This window comes from Phalangium opilio, unplaced genomic scaffold (assembly GCF_054372755.1).
Source record: "Phalangium opilio isolate 3A_F unplaced genomic scaffold, DU_Popi_V2 ptg000043l_1, whole genome shotgun sequence".
Taxonomy (NCBI): domain Eukaryota; kingdom Metazoa; phylum Arthropoda; class Arachnida; order Opiliones; family Phalangiidae; genus Phalangium; species Phalangium opilio.
Genome location: NW_028324167.1, coordinates 7,226,042 through 7,249,691, shown reverse-complemented (window position 1 = coordinate 7,249,691; position 23,650 = coordinate 7,226,042). Strand labels below are relative to the sequence as shown.

Sequence of the window (23,650 nt, the reverse complement as noted above, 5' to 3'; positions counted from 1 at the left end):
AAGAAACAAATTGACGACGACTATTGTGAATATGTCAGAGAAAGACAAATAAAACAAAAGGTAAAATTGTTATATCAGACATAACATTGTAAATAATTGTTATTATTTAATAATTTTATTAATAATAATTTCACTTCACAGGTGTATTGGCAGTGCTTTTTTAAAAAAGAGTGCAAAGCCAGGATACACACAATTGGGAACGAAATTGTAAAACGAGTAAATGACCACACACACGTTGCAACCGCAGCCATGGTCGAGGCTAAATTTGCATATAATGAGATGAAAATTCAGGCAAAAACCACAGACTCAAGTGTCGTGTCACCACCCTAGCATTTGGAAATTGCTCAAAGTTATAAAAGAACAAGAATCTCTATCATCCATGCGAATCGAACATCTGTCCAAAGGAATCATTGAAAAGCGAAGAAACAAGTACCACAAATGCGCTGAGAGACTACAAGAAGCTGCGCGTAATTTTGACGAAGATAACATCATTCGGTACTTGAAAGGAGTGGCTTACAACATTTCATTTTAACCATTATTATTAATGTTATTATTATTGTATTATTCAGTTATTATTTTTAAATTTATTTATATATTTATTTATTATGACAAATAAAGTTTTTGCGTCTAACCCATACAAATTACTTAGTACACCGAAATGTCCGCACCGATATGTCCTAACTACGAATTGTCCACACACCAAATTGTCCGCACCGATATGTCCCACACCAAAATGTCCTACACCGAGATGTCCTAGACCCGTTTAGAGCAATTAACCAGCCTCAATCCAACATTAGTTCAACTTCGTAACGCGCTTTATACGTTTTTACAAAAGCTTAATTACGTTTTAAGGCCTGTCCAGACTGACACATTTTGCGAGTTCGCACCTTCGCTTTGCTAGTTTGAAAGATCGCGCTACTGTCCACATTGGATTTTCGCTACTTTGCGTCCTCACCTCGCGAAGAAACAAATGTCTCGCGACTAGGCCAAGAATTTCGCGCCTTCGCGAGAAAAGCACCAATCACAGGCGGGAGGAAGGCTAGGGCGATTAGTTTCGTTTTTCTCTTTGGACAGCGTCGATGGAGAAGGGCAGATGGCGTAATGATTGCTCAAACTTAATTGGCTCTCAGAATAGGAAAAGCAAAATTTTTGCGTGTATCAGAACAGAAGTGAAAATGTTTTTCGGGATCTGTTGCGAAGATGCTCGCGAGTTCAGTGTGGACAAAGCTTTACTTTAACGTAGAGGGAGTGTTATGTGGCGCTTACTGTACGTATTACGACTAATCTTCAATTATATCTTAATCTATCGTTAAAGTATTGAAATTTGAACCAATAATGAACATCACCGTGAAAGTGCCGAGGTTTGGAAGTGCATCTAGTGAACCAGAACAAATAGCATAGCCCATTCGATCTGTCATTGAGGTTGCAAGCATACAGTGGGCTATGGTGCTCGAAATGGGGAGGGAGGGTGGTGGACGAATAATCCCACTTTCTCAAACCTATAGAGTGCTGTCAGTTGTGACGTCAGATCCAAGGTTAAACGTCACGAGTCTGCCTTTAGCAATGGGCGGCCATGACAGTTACCGTTTTTTCTTTATGGGAAAACAGCATGGGTGACGTCACAGCGGCGCTTCTGACAGCACTCTATACGATGCAGGAAATTCCATTGCACTATACATTGAGGCTCGAACGAAAACAAACTTGGCAGCACGAAACAGTCTGTAAAATAGCAATGACTAAAAGCTCTTTAGAGTCCCGCCATTTTAAGGAACAAAACGGCAGTCGATATAGGCCATACTCCCAAAGGTATACAAGCCATGTAATTGTTAATAAATCGCATTCAACATTGACTTTACTTAAAGCAAACTTATTCAATACAATTTCTTAATTTAAAACATAAAATATCTAGAATCATGCTAGATGTACTCACATACGATATATCTTCAGATATTCTTATGTAGAACAAAACTCAGAAACTATACACTGTGATCTCGCAAATTAGCCGCGGACGATAACGACGTAATTATAAGGGTAGTGAAGCAAATTCACTTTATCTGAATACACAACGCTTCCGCGCGCGTAGCTCACGAACCTAACAACAACTAAAGACAAAAGGAAACTAATGAACACAACGTGGTCGAATGGCGGCCCTCAAAAAACTTTGTAGGTCTACGATAGACGAGAATGCTTACAACGTGGTCGCCGGTCGGAAATTCTCTTTCGCCCTACCGGTGGGGAAACAAAAAAAAATTTGTATGACGTCATCTCTGTAAATTACGATTCTCGCGCCATCTATAATTAACCCGATTATATATATTTAGTTCTAAACTATAGAACTAAACAAATATATTGTGCTGAAATGAATATTACTAAACGTATGCGAAAGTATAACGTTCATTACATAACGTGGAATGTATCACAGTTTTGTAGTTGCAACTAAGGGCGCTTGGAGCGCATCAGGCATGGTGCGTTGCGGTGTAGAAAATTTAATAGGTATAAATTAAACTGCAGTACGTGAAATAATTATATTCTCAAAATGGTTTATCATTAATTAAGTATCAGTCAATAGCATACCAATACTAGAAACCACATACAATATAATTAAATTTAAATTGCAAGCTTTACAAAATCCTAACACTTGAAATAATCTTAAGGGAAGTGTAGGGTAACATACATACAATGAATGACCGAGGGATGATCTGCTGATCAACATCCCAACTTTTTGCTAGAATGTATGTCCCTGCATGGGACATATAAAGGGATGGAATCATGTAGGTATATGAGTACCAGAGAGGGGTAGCCGAGAGAGCGATTGAGATCATCTCCAGGGGATAAACAATTAAAATATACCAGGGACTTCTGCCTCTTGATACCGCTCAAACTTATGTATATGGTGAAATATGCCAATTTTATTTACGACGTGCGTTAAAACCTAGTACTTCAATCCGCATTATAGTCTATGAAAATTTCTATCGCGAGACTAACAAACGTCTTGTTCAAAATCGTCTTTCGCGTTTTTCACCTCGTCTTCCTATAAGCAAGAATTGACACTCAAGTTTCGCATTAACTCTTCAATTGATAGTTATTGTTTTGTAAATTTAAATAAAAAACATAATTAATTTCCTCGGTTGGTTATTCATTATACAAAAGTATCGATTTTGTAAATGTCGATGATTTTTAATTGGAATAAATGTAGAGTACATTCGCATACAATAAACAGCAATTTGGGTTATATTTTGAGAGGTTTTAAACAACGCAAAAAGGGTTCTATTTTGAGAGGTTTTAAACAACGCAAAAAGGGTTCTATTTTGAGAGGTTTTAAATAACACAAATTAGGGTTTCTTTCAACCCAAATTTATGTAAGAATTTAGCCCAACTTGTGGCTACCTTTTATCCCAAAGTTGCGTCAAAATTACAATTAACCCTAACTAGAGTTGTATTACTAACCAAATGTGATTTAACAATTTAACTAGTAGTGAAGTTACTGTTTAGCTCCGATCTGAGTTATCGTTTACGTTGACTCAACTTTGGGTTAAATCAACAACCAATTCTAGGGTCAAGGAACAACAACTCAAAAATTGGGTCGGTTAAATACTGACCCAACAAAGAGTTGAAAAATAACACACTTTGGGTCAAAAACAACAATGCACGTACGGTCATTCACCGCCTAATGCCTCTTCAATTCGGACCTTAACACCACTTTTGACACCAGACATAACTTTTGCGCCATCATAGGCCTGAAATACACAGTTAAAAGCTGAAGTATAGCGGAAATTATTGCTTTCGCGTTAAAGTGATGCATATCAATGAAACCAAAAAACCTTTCTTTGATTTCCCCAATTTTTGAGGTATGTCGCAAACACACGCATATCTGTTCGACTCCCCCATTATCTTTGGTCTCATACGCTATCAAGGAATATAGCCCACCTGAATAGTCTATTTCCCCGACAATCATCTGTCGTATTAAATCTCCTCCAATATTGATGAGCTCATTTTGTATAGTGCTATGCAAGTATTTTGAGTTGTAAATTATTTTATCAAGAGGCAGAAGTCCCTGGTATATTTTAATTGTTTATCCCCTGGAGATGATCTCAATCGCTCTCTCGGCTACCCCTCTCTGGTACTCATATACCTACATGATTCCATCCCTTTATATGTCCCATGCAGGGACATACATTCTAGCAAAAAGTTGGGATGTTGATCAGCAGATCATCCCTCGGTCATTCATTGTATGTATGTTACCCTACACTTCCCTTAAGATTATTTCAAGTGTTAGGATTTTGTAAAGCTTGCAATTTAAATTTAATTATATTGTATGTGGTTTCTAGTATTGGTATGCTATTGACTGATACTTAATTAATGATAAACCATTTAGAGAATATAATTATTTCACGTACTGCAGTTTAATTTATACCTATTAAATTTTCTACACCGCAACGCACCATGCCTGATGCGCTCCAAGCGCCCTTAGTTGCAACTACAAAACTGTGATACATTCCACGTTATGTAATGAACGTTATACTTTCGCATACGTTTAGTAATATTCATTTCAGCACAATATATTTGTTTAGTTCTATAGTTTAGAACTAAATATATATAATCGGGTTAATTATAGATGGCGCGAGAATCGTAATTTACAGAGATGACGTCATACAAATTTTTTTTGGTTTCCCCACCGGTAGGGCGAAAGAGAATTTCCGACCGGCGACCACGTTGTAAGCATTCTCGTCTATCGTAGACCTACAAAGTTTTTTGAGGGCCGCCATTCGACCACGTTGTGTTCATTAGTTTCCTTTTGTCTTTAGTTGTTGTTAGGTTCGTGAGCTACGCGCGCGGAAGCGTTGTGTATTCAGATAAAGTGAATTTGCTTCACTACCCTTATAATTACGTCGTTATCGTCCGCGGCTAATTTGCGAGATCACAGTGTATAGTTTCTGAGTTTTGTTCTACATAAGAATATCTGAAGATATATCGTATGTGAGTACATCTAGCATGATTCTAGATATTTTATGTTTTAAATTAAGAAATTGTATTGAATAAGTTTGCTTTAAGTAAAGTCAATGTTGAATGCGATTTATTAACAATTACATGGCTTGTATACCTTTGGGAGTATGGCCTATATCGACTGCCGTTTTGTTCCTTAAAATGGCGGGACTCTAAAGAGCTTTTAGTCATTGCTATTTTACAGACTGTTTCGTGCTGCCAAGTTTGTTTTCGTTCGAGCCTCAATGTATAGTGCAATGGAATTTCCTGCATCGTATAGAGTGCTGTCAGAAGCGCCGCTGTGACGTCACCCATGCTGTTTTCCCATAAAGAAAAAACGGTAACTGTCATGGCCGCCCATTGCTAAAGGCAGACTCGTGACGTTTAACCTTGGATCTGACGTCACAACTGACAGCACTCTATAGGTTTGAGAAAGTGGGATTATTCGTCCACCACCCTCCCTCCCCATTTCGAGCACCATAGCCCACTGTATGCTTGCAACCTCAATGACAGATCGAATGGGCTATGCTATTTGTTCTGGTTCACTAGATGCACTTCCAAACCTCGGCACTTTCACGGTGATGTTCATTATTGGTTCAAATTTCAATACTTTAACGATAGATTAAGATATAATTGAAGATTAGTCGTAATACGTACAGTAAGCGCCACATAACACTCCCTCTACGTTAAAGTAAAGCTTTGTCCACACTGAACTCGCGAGCATCTTCGCAACAGATCCCGAAAAACATTTTCACTTCTGTTCTGATACACGCAAAAATTTTGCTTTTCCTATTCTGAGAGCCAATTAAGTTTGAGCAATCATTACGCCATCTGCCCTTCTCCATCGACGCTGTCCAAAGAGAAAAACGAAACTAATCGCCCTAGCCTTCCTCCCGCCTGTGATTGGTGCTTTTCTCGCGAAGGCGCGAAATTCTTGGCCTAGTCGCGAGACATTTGTTTCTTCGCGAGGTGAGGACGCAAAGTAGCGAAAATCCAATGTGGACAGTAGCGCGATCTTTCAAACTAGCAAAGCGAAGGTGCGAACTCGCAAAATGTGTCAGTCTGGACAGGCCTTAAAACGTAATTAAGCTTTTGTAAAAACGTATAAAGCGCGTTACGAAGTTGAACTAATGTTGGATTGAGGCTGGTTAATTGCTCTAAACGGGTCTAGGACATCTCGGTGTAGGACATTTTGGTGTGGGACATATCGGTGCGGACAATTTGGTGTGTGGACAATTCGTAGTTAGGACATATCGGTGCGGACATTTCGGTGTACTAAGTAATTTGTATGGGTTAGACGCAAAAACTTTATTTGTCATAATAAATAAATATATAAATAAATTTAAAAATAATAACTGAATAATACAATAATAATAACATTAATAATAATGGTTAAAATGAAATGTTGTAAGCCACTCCTTTCAAGTACCGAATGATGTTATCTTCGTCAAAATTACGCGCAGCTTCTTGTAGTCTCTCAGCGCATTTGTGGTACTTGTTTCTTCGCTTTTCAATGATTCCTTTGGACAGATGTTCGATTCGCATGGATGATAGAGATTCTTGTTCTTTTATAACTTTGAGCAATTTCCAAATGCTAGGGTGGTGACACGACACTTGAGTCTGTGGTTTTTGCCTGAATTTTCATCTCATTATATGCAAATTTAGCCTCGACCATGGCTGCGGTTGCAACGTGTGTGTGGTCATTTACTCGTTTTACAATTTCGTTCCCAATTGTGTGTATCCTGGCTTTGCACTCTTTTTTAAAAAAGCACTGCCAATACACCTGTGAAGTGAAATTATTATTAATAAAATTATTAAATAATAACAATTATTTACAATGTTATGTCTGATATAACAATTTTACCTTTTGTTTTATTTGTCTTTCTCTGACATATTCACAATAGTCGTCGTCAATTTGTTTCTTACCACCACGCGAACTATCTAGAAACAGCGGCATAATTAACATACGTGAGACTGAGGTTGCGTATTAAATATATAATAGAGTTAAAAAACTCAGGTAAGTTTTTCAAAAGAAAGGTTTTTTACGTGAGTACACCGAAATGTCCTGACTACGAATTGTCTATACACCGAATTTCCCATACACCGAAATGTCCCCACCGAACTGTCCATACACCGAAGTGTCCACACCGAAATAGCCGGTTTCCCTCTAAACGTATCGCTTTTCATGGTCAAAGCCTTTAGATTTAAAATAGTTTTTGGTATTTAGGTGATAGAGAAAGATATGGGGAAGATGCACCAAATACATCGTTCGTTATCCTCTCGCCAAAAATCAACAATTGTTAGAAATCGACTATCCCAAAATATTATTCGTGATACAGAGAAAAATTAAATTGAATTGTATTGAATTGAATTGAATTTAGATAATATCGTTGATAAAGCCACGGAAAAGGAATCCTCAAGTGAATCTGAGAATGAGATTCCTTTATCCGGCGATTCAATAATTGAATATAATACTGGTTTGCAAATTCAAAATGACTTAACTGTGTATCATTGAATGGCATTAGACCTGAAAATCCTCCTCCAGAACAATGCGCGGAGAAAACTGACGATATCACACCTAGTTTTCGTTTTAGATTAGCTAAATGGGCGACTAAAAACCGAATTCCTAAGTCATCTGTTAACGAATTACCATCCTTATTGAATACTATTCCCTGTCATGAGGATTTGCCCAATGATTATCGATCCTTACTAGGCACACCAAGATACATAAATGTAGAAAATGTTAGCCCTGGACAATACTTCCACTTCGGAATAGAATCTGGGGTTTCTCATATATTTAAAACCAAGATGGTGCCAAGCATTGATAGTTTAGAAATGTTAGTGAATATTGACGGGATACCTCTAGCAAATTGCTCTTCCAGTCAGTTTTGGCCGATATTGGGTATGATTACCTCAATTAAAAAGAGTAAGCCCTTTGTAATGGGTATTTACCAGGGAAAATCAAAGCCAAATAGTGGTAATTTCTTTTTAACACGTTTTGAAGAAGAAATGACATCAATTAGTGAAAAGGGCCTTAATATTGACCATAATCGTTTTATTCCGTTGAAAATAACTGGATTTATTTGCGATACCCCTGCTCGTATCAAACGAAGGGTCACAAACTATGGGTGTGATAAATGTAAGGTTAGGGGTGAGCATTTACAAGGGAGAGTTTGTTTTAATGATATTGATGCTGAGCTGAGAGAATGTTTTATGGACAAAAGTCAACAATCACACCATATTGGGTTTTCAATACTAGAAGAAATTCCAAATTTGGAAATGGTTGAACATTTTCCTGTTGATTATATGCATTTAGTATGTCTAAGAGTTATGAGAAAGATGCTAAAATTATGGATTTCTGGAAAACACACGACATTTAAATTAAGACCCGAGCAGATATCAGCGGTATCTGTAACGTTACTCTCACTGTCGAGGTTGACATGTGCAGAATTTGTTAGGAAACCGCGATCTCTCGCCGAAATTTGTTATTGGAAAGCAACCGAATACAGGCAGTTTCTCTTGTACTCTGGAGTTCTAGTTTTAAAAAATGTTCTACCAAAACGTATTTATGAACATTTCCTTTGCTTACACGTCGCGATACGTATCTTGGCATCTCCAAACCTCTACATGGAGATGGCAGCCTTTGCTGAAGAACTTCTACGTTATTTCGTTAAATGTTTCGGAATTATTTATGGCAAGAACTTGGTGTCTTATAATGTTCATGCGCTCATTCACCTTCCAAATGATGTTATGAATTACGGCCCCCTTGATTCGTTTAGTGCTTTCGAATTTGAAAACTTTTTACAAACGATAAAAAATAAAATGAGCAGTTCCGGGCGACATCTGAAGCAAATCATTAATCGAATTTACGAAGAAAGACATTTAGAAAACGAGAATATTCAGCCAATTATACAAAACAAAACGATCTTCAAAATGATACACAGTGATGGTCCTCTACTGCCTGGATGTGGTTGCCCACAACATAAAAAAGTGGAAATGGATGGATTTATACTTGGCTCAAGTGAAAGAAATAATTGCTGCATTTTGAAGAACAAATCATACGTAACTGTCTATAATATTGCCACATTAACAGAAAGGGGAGACTGTGTTATAATTGGGCGAGACTTTGAAAAGATTGAAAACTTTTTTTCAAAACCATGTTCATCATCTGATGTTGGCGTTGTCAAAGCCAGTAACCTCTCAAGAACTCTAAAAATGTGGAAACTTTCTGATGTATTAGGAAAAGTCCAAAAATATCGTATAGGAACTACACATGAATATCTCTTATTAAATCTTTTACATCAAAGAAACAATACTTAGGTATGGATGGCTTAAAGTTATTCTTTAACTATGCATCCATATCCCATTTTTGATATTTAATTAATGCTCTTGTCAGTTAAAGTTTATCCAAAAATTATTCATCCTTAAATATAACGTACACTTTCGTGTTTTTGCAGGAAAATGTCCGTAACGGATGCTAGCCCATTTTTTGTGGTTGAATTCAAGGAAAGCAACAGTCTTGCAGTAGTACCCTACACCTGGGTTGATGAAATTCATAACAATAGCTGCTTTCCGTCAAATAACAAAGAAGCGTCTAGATTAGCCAAGAAACTTGCAGAGCCAATCGAGTCGTGGAAAACATATGACATTGACATTCTTTTTCGTTGCGGTATGATAAAATGCTAAAGAGTCTATAACCGCGAATATGGACTTAAAAACAATAACTTTTCTTCTACAGCATCATAGCGCTTAAAAAAATGAAGCGTGTGGAGAATGACGAGTCCTGCAGTACCGGAAAGGAAAAGGGTCGTGGACAAAGGCGAAAAAAGCCAGCAATTAGTTTTGGAACTATGTATAGTTCTGACGAAAGTACTGATGATGCAAGTTCAGGTGGCGAACAATCTACGCCCAAAGTACCAGAAATGCCAATATTTAGGCGCACTAATGGAAAATAAACTTCTAAAAGACCACATGAAAATGGTGACCATCTTAATTCAGCATTATTTTATGACTCTGGAAGAGTTGTACTAATTATTATGAAATAAGAAAATTAATCTATATTTAGGTTCTGAATGTGTTGAACTATATGTCACTGAATTTTTTTTATTCTCGTGTTTTACAGGAAGTAAAAGGAACGGTGGGACACCCAAAGTCTTGTATGCACTAGGTAATAAAGATATTTCTAAATAATAAAAATAATTGTGACATTCACCTATTCTATTACTTAACTACTAAACATACACATTATAGATGGTCAGGATTCTGAAGATGAGGAAATTAGCACTAAAATAAAAAAAAATGAAAAACATTCCGCTTTCGTCAAGAATGCAACTAATGGTACGTTTTATTGTGATTATGAAACAGGTGTTTGACATTCCTTCTCCACAATAACAATCTTATAATTAAAACTAGACTTTGAAGAAGAAATACAGGAACCAGAATTAAGCAGCAAAGAACATCGTGCCAAGAGTTTCAATAAAGAAGGTATTTTTGATATAGAATTCCCTCCTTTAATTATACATGAAACCTTACTTATATCTCCTTTGCTAAAGATTTAGTCATAGCTGTGAATGGTTATGTCGGTGATGGTAGTCAAAACACCATGAATCTGACTGAAAAAGGTACTGCGCTTAGCTTAGGAAAAAAATTATTGGCAATATGTTTCTATACATACAAAAATTCTAATATCATGCATTCATATTTAACTAGACGGTTCTTATTCTGACCAAAAGAAGTCGAAACGAGCAAATGACAACTATACAACTGGAATGAAAAATAAGGGTATTTTTGGATTGACTTTCTGTTATAAATAAAATCTTTGATCAAATTCCATCTTTTCTACTATAGATTTCACAGTTCCGGAAGGCATGATTTTGGTGAAAGATGGTAATGTATTAATTAACAAAAAAAAAACAACACTAAGCAGTTATCGTATGTAACCATTTTATATAAAACATACAACTGAATTCAAGGTGTTCATACTAAAATCTGCTTCGAGTTATGGATTTTATTTGCGTATAAGATGAAACATTAACTAATTTTGTAATCACAGATTGGTATCGTAACGTTAACAGAAACCTACAAATCATAAAAATTAATGGAAATGACATGATGTCATTGTTGGAAACCATTATCAAGCGGATTGAGGGAAACTCGCCCAAAACTGCAATTGCATCAGCATCTGTCGAGTTTGATTTTGCTTTTCCAATTACATCCTTCGAGGAACTAAAAAACCTTGAAGATAAACTGCAGGAATCTAGCGAGTCAAACGCACAATTTGTAAGTATAATAAAAACCAAATTGACCCTTTTAACCTGAACTATCGCAATTGAGTTTCATTTTACTGCGATGAAACATGATTCTTGTTGTCATAACATTTATAATCATTTAATATCCGTATTTTAGCTTCAATATTTAAAAAACATCGGCGGATCAAATGTGCAGAGTTTTGTGAAGCGAATATTTTTACAAATTTTGAGCGATGAAGTCCTGGTATTATTTAATTGGGAGGGTCGAAAATCGAAACAAATGTTCAAAAATTTCATGCTCACAACACAAATTATTGGTGAGTTTAAATAAGAAATGCTGTCGCCATTCGATCTGATGTGCAAGCCTTGATTGTCTTCTTTTTTATTTGAGCCATGCCGGAAGTTATGCACATGGCTAAAATAATTATAGGCTCGACCAGACCAAATTTATGTTTAATATGTATTATTTTCAATAATATAGCGGCAATTATGTCAGCCGACAATTTTCAATGCACAAAGAAAGACGTGGAAGACAGTATCAAATCAAGACTTCGTCATGCTCAAGGAAGTTTGGATAAGAAAAAGGCCTAACTTCATTGAAACAAAATAATCACAACTAAAACTCCATTTCAAGTCAAATTATTCATTTCTTTGCATAAGTTTGAATATTTTTGTATATAAGACCTGCCATTGAAATAAAAAAAAACCTTGCTATTCCATTTATTTCAAGTCTTTTTAAGCGCAAAAGGATATCATTGAATGTCCAACCAAATTTCCACTTAATATCCTTGGGATGAGAGCAGGAACATCTTATACATGTTGCAGGGATATATTGGGGATATCCTACAAATATCGGAAAATATATACACGGGAGCTACGTAGGACATAGGAATTCAGAACATATGACTGTCCTAGGAATATCGTGTGGATGCTTCAGGGATATACTGGGGATAGACAATACACATCTCTAGGACGGCCTACAAATATCTGCAGAGATATCCACGGGAGCGACATGGGGCATAGGCATTAAAGAGATATGGCTGTCCCTGGAACATCTTATGGATGTCGCTTGGATATATTGGCGATAAACAGTACACATTTCTTGGATGGCCTAAAAATATTCGAAAATATATACACGGGAGCTACGGTGGACATAGGGAATGAGGACATCTTACTGTCCCAGGACCATCCCATGTTTGAATATCTGGGTTATAGGAACATCCTAGGGACATAGCCTATGTTCCTACGATATATCCATGGTTAAGCCCACAGACGTATTTGCGTTTGCTGGGTGGTTGCTCCCTGTAACTTTAAAATTAGCGAGCTTGGGGTGGCATGGGAACGAGCATGCCTCGTTTTGCACAGAAATGATTGTGGAAAATTGCTTTATACCCCCTTTAGAACCAAAAATGGAAAACCCTATTGATAGTTACATTTTTTTTTCTCAAATTCAGTGTTGAGAAATTTCCAGCTGAAATATTTTCGGTCTACGCTTTTGGGAGTCTTGCAAGATTATAAACGTTAAATACGTCTGTAACATTGGATTGTTAGTGGTGGACTATTAACATCCAGTACGGTAAAAATCGTTATTGTGTTGTGGTTAAGGAGATACTTAAATGAACCGATATATTTGTAAGAACCGTATTTGTTTGGTCGTATATTTCAATATCATTATAGACAATACTGGCTTTACAGTTTGTAATTACTGAGTGCACTGCCATCGTGTATCCTAAAAGAATTTCGTTACCCTCTATACCCTTCTCGTACCATATTTGAAAAATTAAATAATTATGTCTCATTCTTGAACGATAACTGAACCATCTTAGATTTATTCAACCATTTTTGACAAATGAGCGAGTGATGGTTCAATCTTGAGCAATCATTGAACCATCTTAGACAAATGAGCCTCCGATGGTTCAGTCATGAGCGACTATTGAACCACCACATGAAAATTAACATTTACGATTTTTTTGATCATTGAACCACAATTGAACCTTTTCGATAACAGTGTACTTATTGAATTTTTTGTATTCAGCACCTGACACTCAAGAGAAAATGTTTTAATCAGCAACTGCAAGGAGATGAAAATAAGCCATCACTACGCAATAATATAGTAATGTGGCAGTCTTCACAATGTTCAGTATATAGGGACCGAATTTTGCTAATATACTGACCACCTTTAACTGTTCCATAGTAATTGATAGCTTTTAAAGCCTACATAAAGGGCCTGCACGTTAAAGTCCAGGAAATAATATTCATCGAGAATAAAATATTATAATTTTTCCATTGCCAGGGCATCGAAACCGAAATTTTATTGTTGTATAGCACTAAAGCTTGAGTTGAACTGATTTGATCAGCAGAAAAACATTAAAGAGAGTAGACACGAAGTACGTATCGCTCTGGTAATTTATATTAAAATATACTATTTCCTTCGATGAATTTTGCTACTGGGGATTGACAATAAATGTCATATGAATTTGTATTACGAGAAAAGTACTAAATTTCAAAGTACCCCTTTAACAGAGCAATTAAGAAACGCTATTATCATGTCATATTCCAATCTTGTGTTAGCACGAACTCTAAAATATAAACTCAGACTATGTAGTAGGGTGGGTTAACTATTTGAGGCCGATAATCTAATCGATTTTCGCTCACTGAACTGATGCATCGAAATCATTTAAGAGTTATGATTAACTTTTGTTCTAGAGAGAAATTCTACATCATTATAACTATAAGTATGACACCCAAAGAAATACTTTACTGATGGTGAATTTAAGAGAGAACCAGTATTTCCACCCCTCATTTCTTTGTTTCTCAAAACGTTCGATGAGGAGACCCCTGTTGAGGTAGAGAATAAGTATAAACTAGGGATCAACCGGTACCGATACCATATCGATATCGGCACCGATACTCGGGGTTTCGCGATAGTATCGGATCGATTGGTTTAATATGATACTAAACCGCTACTCGTTTAAAATGCGTTATATAATGCCACATGATATTTTTAGGTCTTTCAGTGATAATACTGTAACCCTCTGTAGGATAATTTAACTAAGGGAGAAAGCTCCCGAGGGCCATAAAAATAAGAATAAAGACAACTTACTTTAATAATCCAAAAAGTAGAAGAATTTATTTACGAAAAACAAAAAAGGGATAACTATCCCGTAACCCAACTCGGTTAAAACGGATTGCTCCGTATCAGGAGTCTTTTATTAACAAGAGAGAGAACTAAGCTCTTCGACCGTCAACTGAACAACTGATTAATATTCTCAAAATATCGCAGTTAGAAAGTGGAGGAGGAGCATGTAGCATGGAGGCTATAGCCCTGCCAGAACCAAGGAGCAGAAGCTTCAAGGATTCTGGCAGCCCTGCTACATCCCCCCCCTCGTTAGGAACTCTTTTCCTAATTGAACAAAAACAAAAAACGGTTACCCCGAGGAACCTTAAGTATAATATCTGGGGTTATCACAAAAAAATTTTTTTTTTTTTTTTTTTTTTATTATACTTCCGATAATTTAGTCAATAAGGCAAATGTGTGCCGTTTTTCCCTACGAGAAATGGCTTCAGTACTTCGAGGATGAGGGCAGTCTGATACTGTATGGTGACCAATCATATGGCAGCGGGGGCACTTATAATTTGACCAGATATGAATTTTCTTAGCCCCAGGCACTTTAGATACGATCAATCGTTTCCTTGTTGTAACTGGAGTGACAGAGACCGGAATCGTTTCCTGCAATACTGTCGATCGTCCTCTTGGGATCCAGCCTAGACTCCCGAACCGTTCCCACTGGAGATCCTCTTCGGTTTCTGGCTCCGACTTTGGAAGGTCTTGTCGAGAGACGAGGTTTTCACGTGGAGTTGGATTTACCGGGAACCGTGCTGGGGGTTGAGGCCATGAATTTCTCTGTTTTCCTAGTCCGTCTTCTTTTAACATTTGCTTTTTGAACTTGCCATACGGCGTAATGGGTTCCCTTGCTTTCGATACTCCCTCATCATCAGTCAGGTCGCTTACCACGTGGCATTCTCGGGTAACATGTCCCTCCCTTCTGCACATTGTGCAGTGTACAACTATCTCATTTTGAAGTTCTTGTGGCTCTGCAGAAATCTTGTAAAAAGGCAAATGCTCAGGCGGAATATAACAATCGATATCGTTGTGTCCTTCTTGTCCGCATAATCCGCATTTCAAAAGGCTCAACGGGCCTTGGAGCTTTTCAAGGACTTCCAAGGATTTGTCGATTTTTGTTGTACTATTTCGGGAGCAGGGGATTGGTTTTTGGGACATACCCTGAGGAGGTTCAAAATAAATTGGACGTTCGTATCCTCCTTCTGCCATCTGTAATTATACAATGTTAATAACGTCTCTTAGAGGCTTGGGAAATGAATTCCCATGGGAAAAAGGAAATTGGCTCTCGGGAGAAACAGAAACATTCCCTTTCTAGGTTAGTAACGTTATTATTACTAAGGTAAACCTGAACTTCGTAAGGAGATCTTAACCTTTTATTATCAGGAGGTCGGTAGTAGATATCTACTTCGTTACCTCCGGGCTGAACCGTCGCCCTCTTACAAACCTCTCGGCGCCATCCCAATTTAAAAGGTTCTAAATAACATTCGGGTAAGGTAGCCCTGTTTAATTTAGGAGTTCTCATTGACTCTGATAGCGTGGTTGACGAACTATCAGACGCACGTGATGATTGGGATTTCGTCTGAGAAAGCAGTGTAGGTGTTGGCGTTTCGTCCGACCGAGTAGAAGGTTGTTCAGGATGTGCTACGTCTTTAGTAGGACTCAAAACCGGTTCAGGAGGTACGAATTCCTCCGAAAAACCAGAAGATGGAGAATGGAGTAACGCAAGTTCCTGTATGTACTGCTCAGAAGACGTTGATTTGGCGTCTGGCGTTACTATTTCTTCCGAGAAGCTGGATGTTGACTTATGTAGCTCTGGTTCCTCGACTGATTCTTGATCAGACGGGGAAGCCTCCCCTGCCGCAGAAGGCGGACTGTCGTTAGTGGGATGATCGAGCTGAAAAGCCCTCATATCGTGGTTAGTATGAAGGAGGAGAGGGGGATCTTCAAAAAGGGCCATGCCCGGTTCACTATCAGAATCTATCGGTTGATGTGAATCATCGTGAGCTGCAGGAAAGATCTGTTGATCCGCTGCTTGATCTTCTAGTGCAGTTGATGTCGAGGTTGGAGGGACATCCGGTATAACAGGAATAATCTGTTGATTGGCTTCCTGTCCGTCCTGGGGCGGTGAAAGTGAAGATGATGATTCAGATGAACTTATTGAGGAAGTCTCCGTAGGAGGTTGGTGCATGCTACCACCTTCCGCTGAAGGACTTGACTCAGCTTCATCTGCAATGTTCGACTGTGAACTGGGGGTATTATCGGCATTTTCGAAGACAGCTACGTTAGTCCAATAAAGTTTAAGATGTTCTAGGTTAACTTTCCCTATGTTCTGCCCAGAGTTAGCATCTTCTAACTCATAAACAACGGGAGAGTGCTTTGCTATAATTTTAAAGGGACCTGCCCATTTAGGACTAAGCTTTTTCATTAGTTGCCCTGTCGTACTAGATAAAGGATGTGTTTCCATCCATACTAAAGTTCCTACCGCAAACTCTAATGGGTCATGGCGGAGGTCATAGTACTTTTTCTGGTGTGCTTTTGCTAACTTAGACAATTCATTGCTGAATGCCAGTTGTTCCTTAAGAACCTTCAAAGCTTTACTACGACTGGGGTCATCATTGTCCTGAATGGGTTCTTCAATATCTAAATCCCAAGGGAGACGTGGCTCCCGCCCTAAATTTAAAAAGAAAGGGGATCTGCCCGTGGTTTCATGGGGCGCGGAATTTATAGCGAATTGAAGAAGGTCAAGGGATTCATCCCATCTATCATGGTGATTCCCGACATAAAATGAAATTAACTCGCCTATTACTCTATTGACTCGTTCAGTGGGATTTCCTTTAGGGGTATAGGGGGTAGTAAACTTTGGGTTTATCTTAAAAGCTCTGCACGTCTGCAGCCAAAGTTTCGAGGTAAATTGTACCCCTCTATCGCTAAGGATAGCTTTAGGAGCTCCCCACCTAGTGATAATAGACTTAAATGCCTGTACACAGGTCTTAGCAGTAATAGTTTTTAATGGAATCATTTCCACGAATTTGGTCATATAATCGACAAAAACTATTAAGTATTTATAATGGTGTCTACTAGAAGGGAAAGGTCCCATAATGTCGACACTTATTTGGTCCCAAGGACTAGTTATTTCTGAGGGTTGCATTAGCCCTGGCTTTTTCCTGTTTCTAGCCTTAAATTGTTGGCATAAAGAACAACCTCTAACATAATCCTGGACGTCACTGATTACAGAGGGCCACCAATACCTATATGTAACTTTACTCAGGGTTTTATCTTTGCCCCTATGAGCTGACAGTGGGTGGTCGTGTAACAACCTCATGGCTTCTAGCCTTAACCGAGGAGGTAAATAAATTTTTTCCGGATGATTTCGATAAGGTCTTCTATAAAGAAGATCATTCTTTATTTCAAACATTTTATTCCTAACTGGGTTAGGTCCTTGCAAGGAATTTATAATAGGGGACGCAAAAGGGTCTTCCCTTTGAGATGTTCTGACATCTTCTATCGTAAAAACTGAGTATAAAGATCTAGGACCTGGAGGACGTATTCGACCTTCAACAGATTCACTAGAGGAAGTCGTACTATTACTACTACCGGTAGAATTTTGACTAGTACTACTACTAGTTTGATCTAAGTTATTAGTGGAATTTGAAGTAGAAGAACTAAAATTTATACTAAGGACGTTTATCGGAGCTCTCGATAAAGCGTCAGCGACTACGTTCTCTACTCCTTTTTTGTGCTTTATGGTAAAGTCAAATGTTTGGAGGTACATTGCCCATTTAACTAGCCGAGAATTGGGTTCCCTGATATTAAACAACCATTGTAAAGCTTGATGGTCAGTGAGGACAGTGAATTTACGACCTTCTAGAAAGGGCCTAAACTTCTTAACTGCCCAACATATGGCTAGACACTCTTTCTCGCTAGTTGAGTACCTCGTTTCGGCATCTTTCAGCCCTGTACTAGCATAAGCTATAGGGACTTCTATATTGTCTTGAATTTGGGAAAGAAGGGCACCTAACCCTGCATCACTAGCATCTGTAGTGAGAATGCACGGGGAATCCCTTCTAAAGGAAGCTAAGGGGTGAGCCTTACAAATGGCTTCCTTAATTTTTTCAAATGCCTGTTGTTGTTCGAATCCCCAAACAAATTTCTGATCCTTCCGTTTAAGCTTATTAATAGGAGCTACTATTTGGGAGTAGTGGCTAATAAACCTATTATGCCAACCTGCCATCCCTAAAAATCTTTGTACTTCCTTAATATTTTTAGGAGGAGGAAATTTTTGAATGGCTTCTATCTTAGAAGGATCTATATGCACCCCTTTTTCATTCACAATGTGACCGAATATGGTAGCTTCTTTCTGAGCGAACCGACATTTCTTTAATTGTAGGGTGAGACCCGCTTCCTTTAGCCTATTTAAGACGTACTCTAAACACGTTAAGTGTTGATCCCAATCTTCGCTAAGCGAGATTAAATCATCTAAATAGTCTATCAATTGGAAGTAATCTGCGTCCCTAAAAATCTCGTCAATTAGACGTTGAAAGGAGCTAGGGGCATTACAAAGCCCAAAAGGGAGTACATTGAACTCGTACTTTCCCATATGAGTCACGAAGGCAGTCTTTTCTCTGCTCTTTGGGTGCATTTCCACTTGCCAGTACCCAGATTTAAGGTCAAGTGTTGTTATGTATTTAGGTTTTCCAACCCTAGCTAACATGTCCTCTATATTAGGTAAAGGATAAGGGTCCTTAATGGTAACCTGATTAAGTTTTCTATAATCAATACAAAACCTATAGGGTTTACCCCGTTTTGTTTGATCAACTAAAACTACGGGCGAAGCCCAAGGAGAAACTGAGGGTCTAATTATCCCGTCATCTAACATTTCCCTTACATGTTGTTCTATGATCTTCCTTTTCTGGTCATTAACTCGATAAGGCTGAGATTTGATGGGCGGACTATGACCCGTGTGAATCTCATGGAAGACTAGTCCTGTTCTTCCTACTTTATCAGAAAACAACTCAGGGCATTTCAATAAAAGGGTTTCTAGTTGGTGACGTTGTTCCTCAGTAATAGGGGCTGCGGAAACTGCGTCCCTAATATTCTCTACAATCTCCTTATCTATGGGATCCTTTTCTGATGGTATTGAAAAAGGGATCCTCAAGTTACCCACTAAACATTCAGACGATTCAAAATCTAACTTGACCCTATTTTCTTCAAGAAAATCTTGACCTAATATGAAGTCACTATTTAAGGAAGGAACTATATAAAATTTAAATTTAAACTGTTTCTCACTGTCAATTGACTTAAGAGTAAATTCTAACTCGTGAGAACCTTTTGTAAACGTATAACGGCCATCGCCCCAAACTACACAATCTAGCTGTTCGTCTTCAGGTAATTCTGAAGAATTTCTATATTTACAAATTTTCTGCCATTGGTCAAGACTAACAAAAGAGGCATCGGCCCCGCTATCTAATTTAGCGTGAACTGTCGCGTGTTCAAAAGTAACGGGAATGGTAACCCTTTTATAAACTGAACCCTTCCGGACGGATTCAATTCTTAAGGGGAACGCGACACGCTTCTTATTAGAGGAATTTATTGGGCACCGGGAGAGGGACCACGATGGACCTCTCCCGTCTGGGCTTCCCCCGACTTGATAAGCTTTTTGTTAGGACATTCGGGTGCAAGATGACCAGGTTCTTGACAATTATAGCATGTGATAGGACGTGTAGAGGGATAAGATACGGCCAATTGACGACCAGGGGACTTAGATCTCTGATTATGATACCTATTAAAAGATCTTTGTCCTCTATTTGAATTATTATTAGACCTAGCCCTAGCTCTAGTGTCTAATGGTTGTAAGGGATATTCCCATTGAGGAGGAGCTGGAGGATTGCAAGGGCTAAAACAACGCCCGGGGGAACACTGACTATGGGATGAGCCTTTGTTAGCGGGACAAGAGGACTCGGCTGTAACCTTAGGTTTAGGGGGAGATTTCCTCTTTTCCCTTCTCTCTGCATTTCTTTTCCTAACTTCAATATCCTTTTCTATGGTTTTACAGGAAGCTCTCAACTGTTCCATAGTGGTATAGTGCAGGAAGAGGAGGGGAGTTCTTAATTCATCCCTCAAGTTACTTTTGATAATAGGAACTAAATCCTTTTCGGGGAGAGGACAAGTCATCCCTAAATTTAACTTCATTACTTCCCCGAAAAAATCCTCAACTGATTCCTTATCTTTTTGGAGTCTATGGGAAATCTCTATTTTTAACTTAGAATCAGCTTCCGAGTCCCTGAACTGAATTTTAAAGTGTCTTTGGAAAGTTTTCCAAGTTAAGTTAGGATGGGAAGGATTTGATCTACACGTTTCGTCGTATTGACGAATTAAATCCCTATACCAGTATAGGGCATGCCCTCGTAAAAGGAGAGGCAAAGCAGCTAACCTTTCCTCATTTGATAGTTTATGAAACTTAGCATACTCCTCAAAAGCCGCTAAAAACTCGGTAGCATTATCGCTAGATGATCCCAGAAAAGCTAGTCTTTCTGGAGGTTCGATAGGGACTTTTCCCATTTGGGGAGTTGAATTTCTAGTTATTAACGAGGGTAAATCCCTAACTAACTTATCCAAACTAATAGCTATAGCTTTGTTTATCGCTACATTTTGCTCTACGGCTTTTGCCTGCGTGGTTGAATTATCAGCCAATGTTAGGAGTAACGGTAATATAAAGGCTTTTAATTCCTCTTCACTAGCGTTTGGTCCTAGTTGAGGAATACCTTGGGACGGAGAAAGTTGGCATTGAATTCCAATTGTTTTAACGGTAGGGTTTGGTTGTGTCGTTGAAAAGTTAACTTTAGGTTTAGCACCTGTGGACGTTGCTTGGGGAGGATTAAGGGAATCAATCCCAGTCTGAGGAGGAAAATTTGAGGGAGTTAAGCATCCCTTAGGAGGGGGAATACCCTTATGGGGGAATAATTGATAGGGAGAGAAATCTAATTCTGAAGAGGCGGCCGTCCTCTTTCTCGAATCTTCTTCGTCTTTCTCTTCCTCAATACGAAGTTTCCGGTTAAATTCTTCTAACGGATCTTCGGTTTCTGGCTGTGCTAGCAATTCGCCATAGTCTTCCGTAGACGTAAAAGCATCTTCGGTAGACTGATCTTCCCTTTTCTTTAAAATAGAATCCTCCTCGTCCTCAGATGTATGAGGCGACCTCCATTGTTTATTTTTAACGTCCGAGTAAGCCATTGTATTTAATTTAATTTAAATTACAATAATCAGTATACTTTTCAATCAGTTAAGTCAAGTTTATCCAATACAATAAGTAAGTTATCTAAATTCAAGAATTAATTTACAATAATAAATTTATTCTTAGATTAACATTTAATTTAAAGACGATTAAACTAGATTTAAATTAGTTCAATTACGTTTAAAGCATTTACCATTGTGGAAGCCGAGGCTTAGTACCACATGGGGCAGATATCACGTATCAACAATGATAAACAAAAATTCTACGGGACCGACCGAGGCTTAGTCGAGTCCCTGTTCGGGCGCCAATTTTATGTAACCCTCTGTAGGATAATTTAACTAAGGGAGAAAGCTCCCGAGGGCCATAAAAATAAGAATAAAGACAACTTACTTTAATAATCCAAAAAGTAGAAGAATTTATTTACGAAAAACAAAAAAGGGATAACTATCCCGTAACCCAACTCGGTTAAAACGGATTGCTCCGTATCAGGAGTCTTTTATTAACAAGAGAGAGAACTAAGCTCTTCGACCGTCAACTGAACAACTGATTAATATTCTCAAAATATCGCAGTTAGAAAGTGGAGGAGGAGCATGTAGCATGGAGGCTATAGCCCTGCCAGAACCAAGGAGCAGAAGCTTCAAGGATTCTGGCAGCCCTGCTACAATACATTTCTATAAATGTCAATAAGCTGTGATATTATTTTGGAAGTACCTTTAAACATTGTAATTGGTATTATAATTCATGAGATTACTCTATAATTATTTCTTAGTATTTTTAATACATGTGTAAATGGCACTGTATTACTAAAAATATCGGTGTCGGTTCAAGAATCAGGTTTTGGATCATAGGGAGTGAATATCGGTATCGAGCGTTATCGACGGTTCATGTTTGCACCGGTATCGAATTAAACCTGGTATCGGCCCTCTCTAGTATAAACACTAAGTCAGAGTAGTAATGTGGTTTTTGGGTTCGGCCGTAAATGGGTCGCTAGTAAAACACCACATTATAGAAGCTATTGAGACCACGAATAGCTAAGTCACCCTGCACTCTCTTTTCACATTTACGGGCTAGATTTTTCAGTTCTACTGTTAACTGGTCCTAAAATCTCATTTTGGAAGCGTCGGGTGAAAAACAGATCGATAATAGGAAGTAATGAGATCATGAAACTAGTTTTGCTTCAAAGTCTACACCAGTTTTATTGGGGTTTTTGGGAGTTTTATTGGGTTTTTTCTTAATTCACTAGCTTCACAATCGCTGAGTAATTTAGGCTATACTTCATATTTAAACAAATTTGTAATTATAATCTTAATGTTTGTTAATAATTAAACTAGAAACAAAAGGTGGTGCTTGGCTTAGTTGGCTGCTTTATCAGCGTTTGCTCCGCAAATGCGTGAAAATTATGCGTTCACTTGGATTTATGTGAAGATAATGTATTCACTTGGATATACGTGAAGATAATGTATTCACTTGTCTATACGTGAAGATAATGTATTCACTTGGATATAGGTGAAAATAAGATATTCATAATACAAAGCAACAGTGATTGATACAAACGGTGCAATCTAGCTTATTTTGGCTAAGAGAGAAAAATTTAAAATTCCCGGCTTATTTTAATTATAATGTCACGGTATTCGGCTAAATTATTGAAATTTCTGTTTGAAAAATGGCAATCTGATATCACTATTTAATTCTTGTTAGCCAATGCCGAAGCCGAAACCCAAGCCTGAAGGGCTTCGCCTTCAAGCCTTCGATCGCCTTCAAGGCTTCAATCAACGCGTCATTGAGGAATCTACTGCCCTTTTGCGTACTCAGACGGAAGTACTCGCGACTACTGTACAAACTCTTGATACTAAACTCTTAAGTTCCCAAGATGAAGCCAAATCCCTGCGTGAACTCCTGGACGTTCATAGTACTGACAGTAGGAAACTCCTAGACACTCATCAGACCTCTATTAGCGCGTCTCCAAGCTGACGTACTTGCCCTCACCAAGCATCGAGAATCAACTGTCGCTAATACTCCCTCACTTGCCCCTCTGCGTGCTGACCTAGTGGACTTGCGAACTGA

At 38.2% G+C, this 23,650-nt stretch overlaps 1 protein-coding gene across 1 annotated transcript; it reads right to left on the bottom strand.

The window, feature by feature from the left end:
- Positions 1–14,334: 14,334 nt before the first annotated feature.
- LOC149677968 (uncharacterized) lies at positions 14,335–22,246 on the bottom strand. The gene is made up of 2 exons (XM_089837336.1): positions 21,977–22,246; positions 14,335–15,564 (listed from the first exon to the last, which is right to left on the bottom strand). Exon 2 carries the CDS (start codon positions 15,562–15,564, stop codon positions 14,731–14,733), a length of 834 nt encoding a protein of 277 aa, XP_089693462.1. The 5' UTR covers positions 21,977–22,246; the 3' UTR covers positions 14,335–14,730.
- Between the last annotated feature and the right edge of the window lie 1,404 nt (positions 22,247–23,650).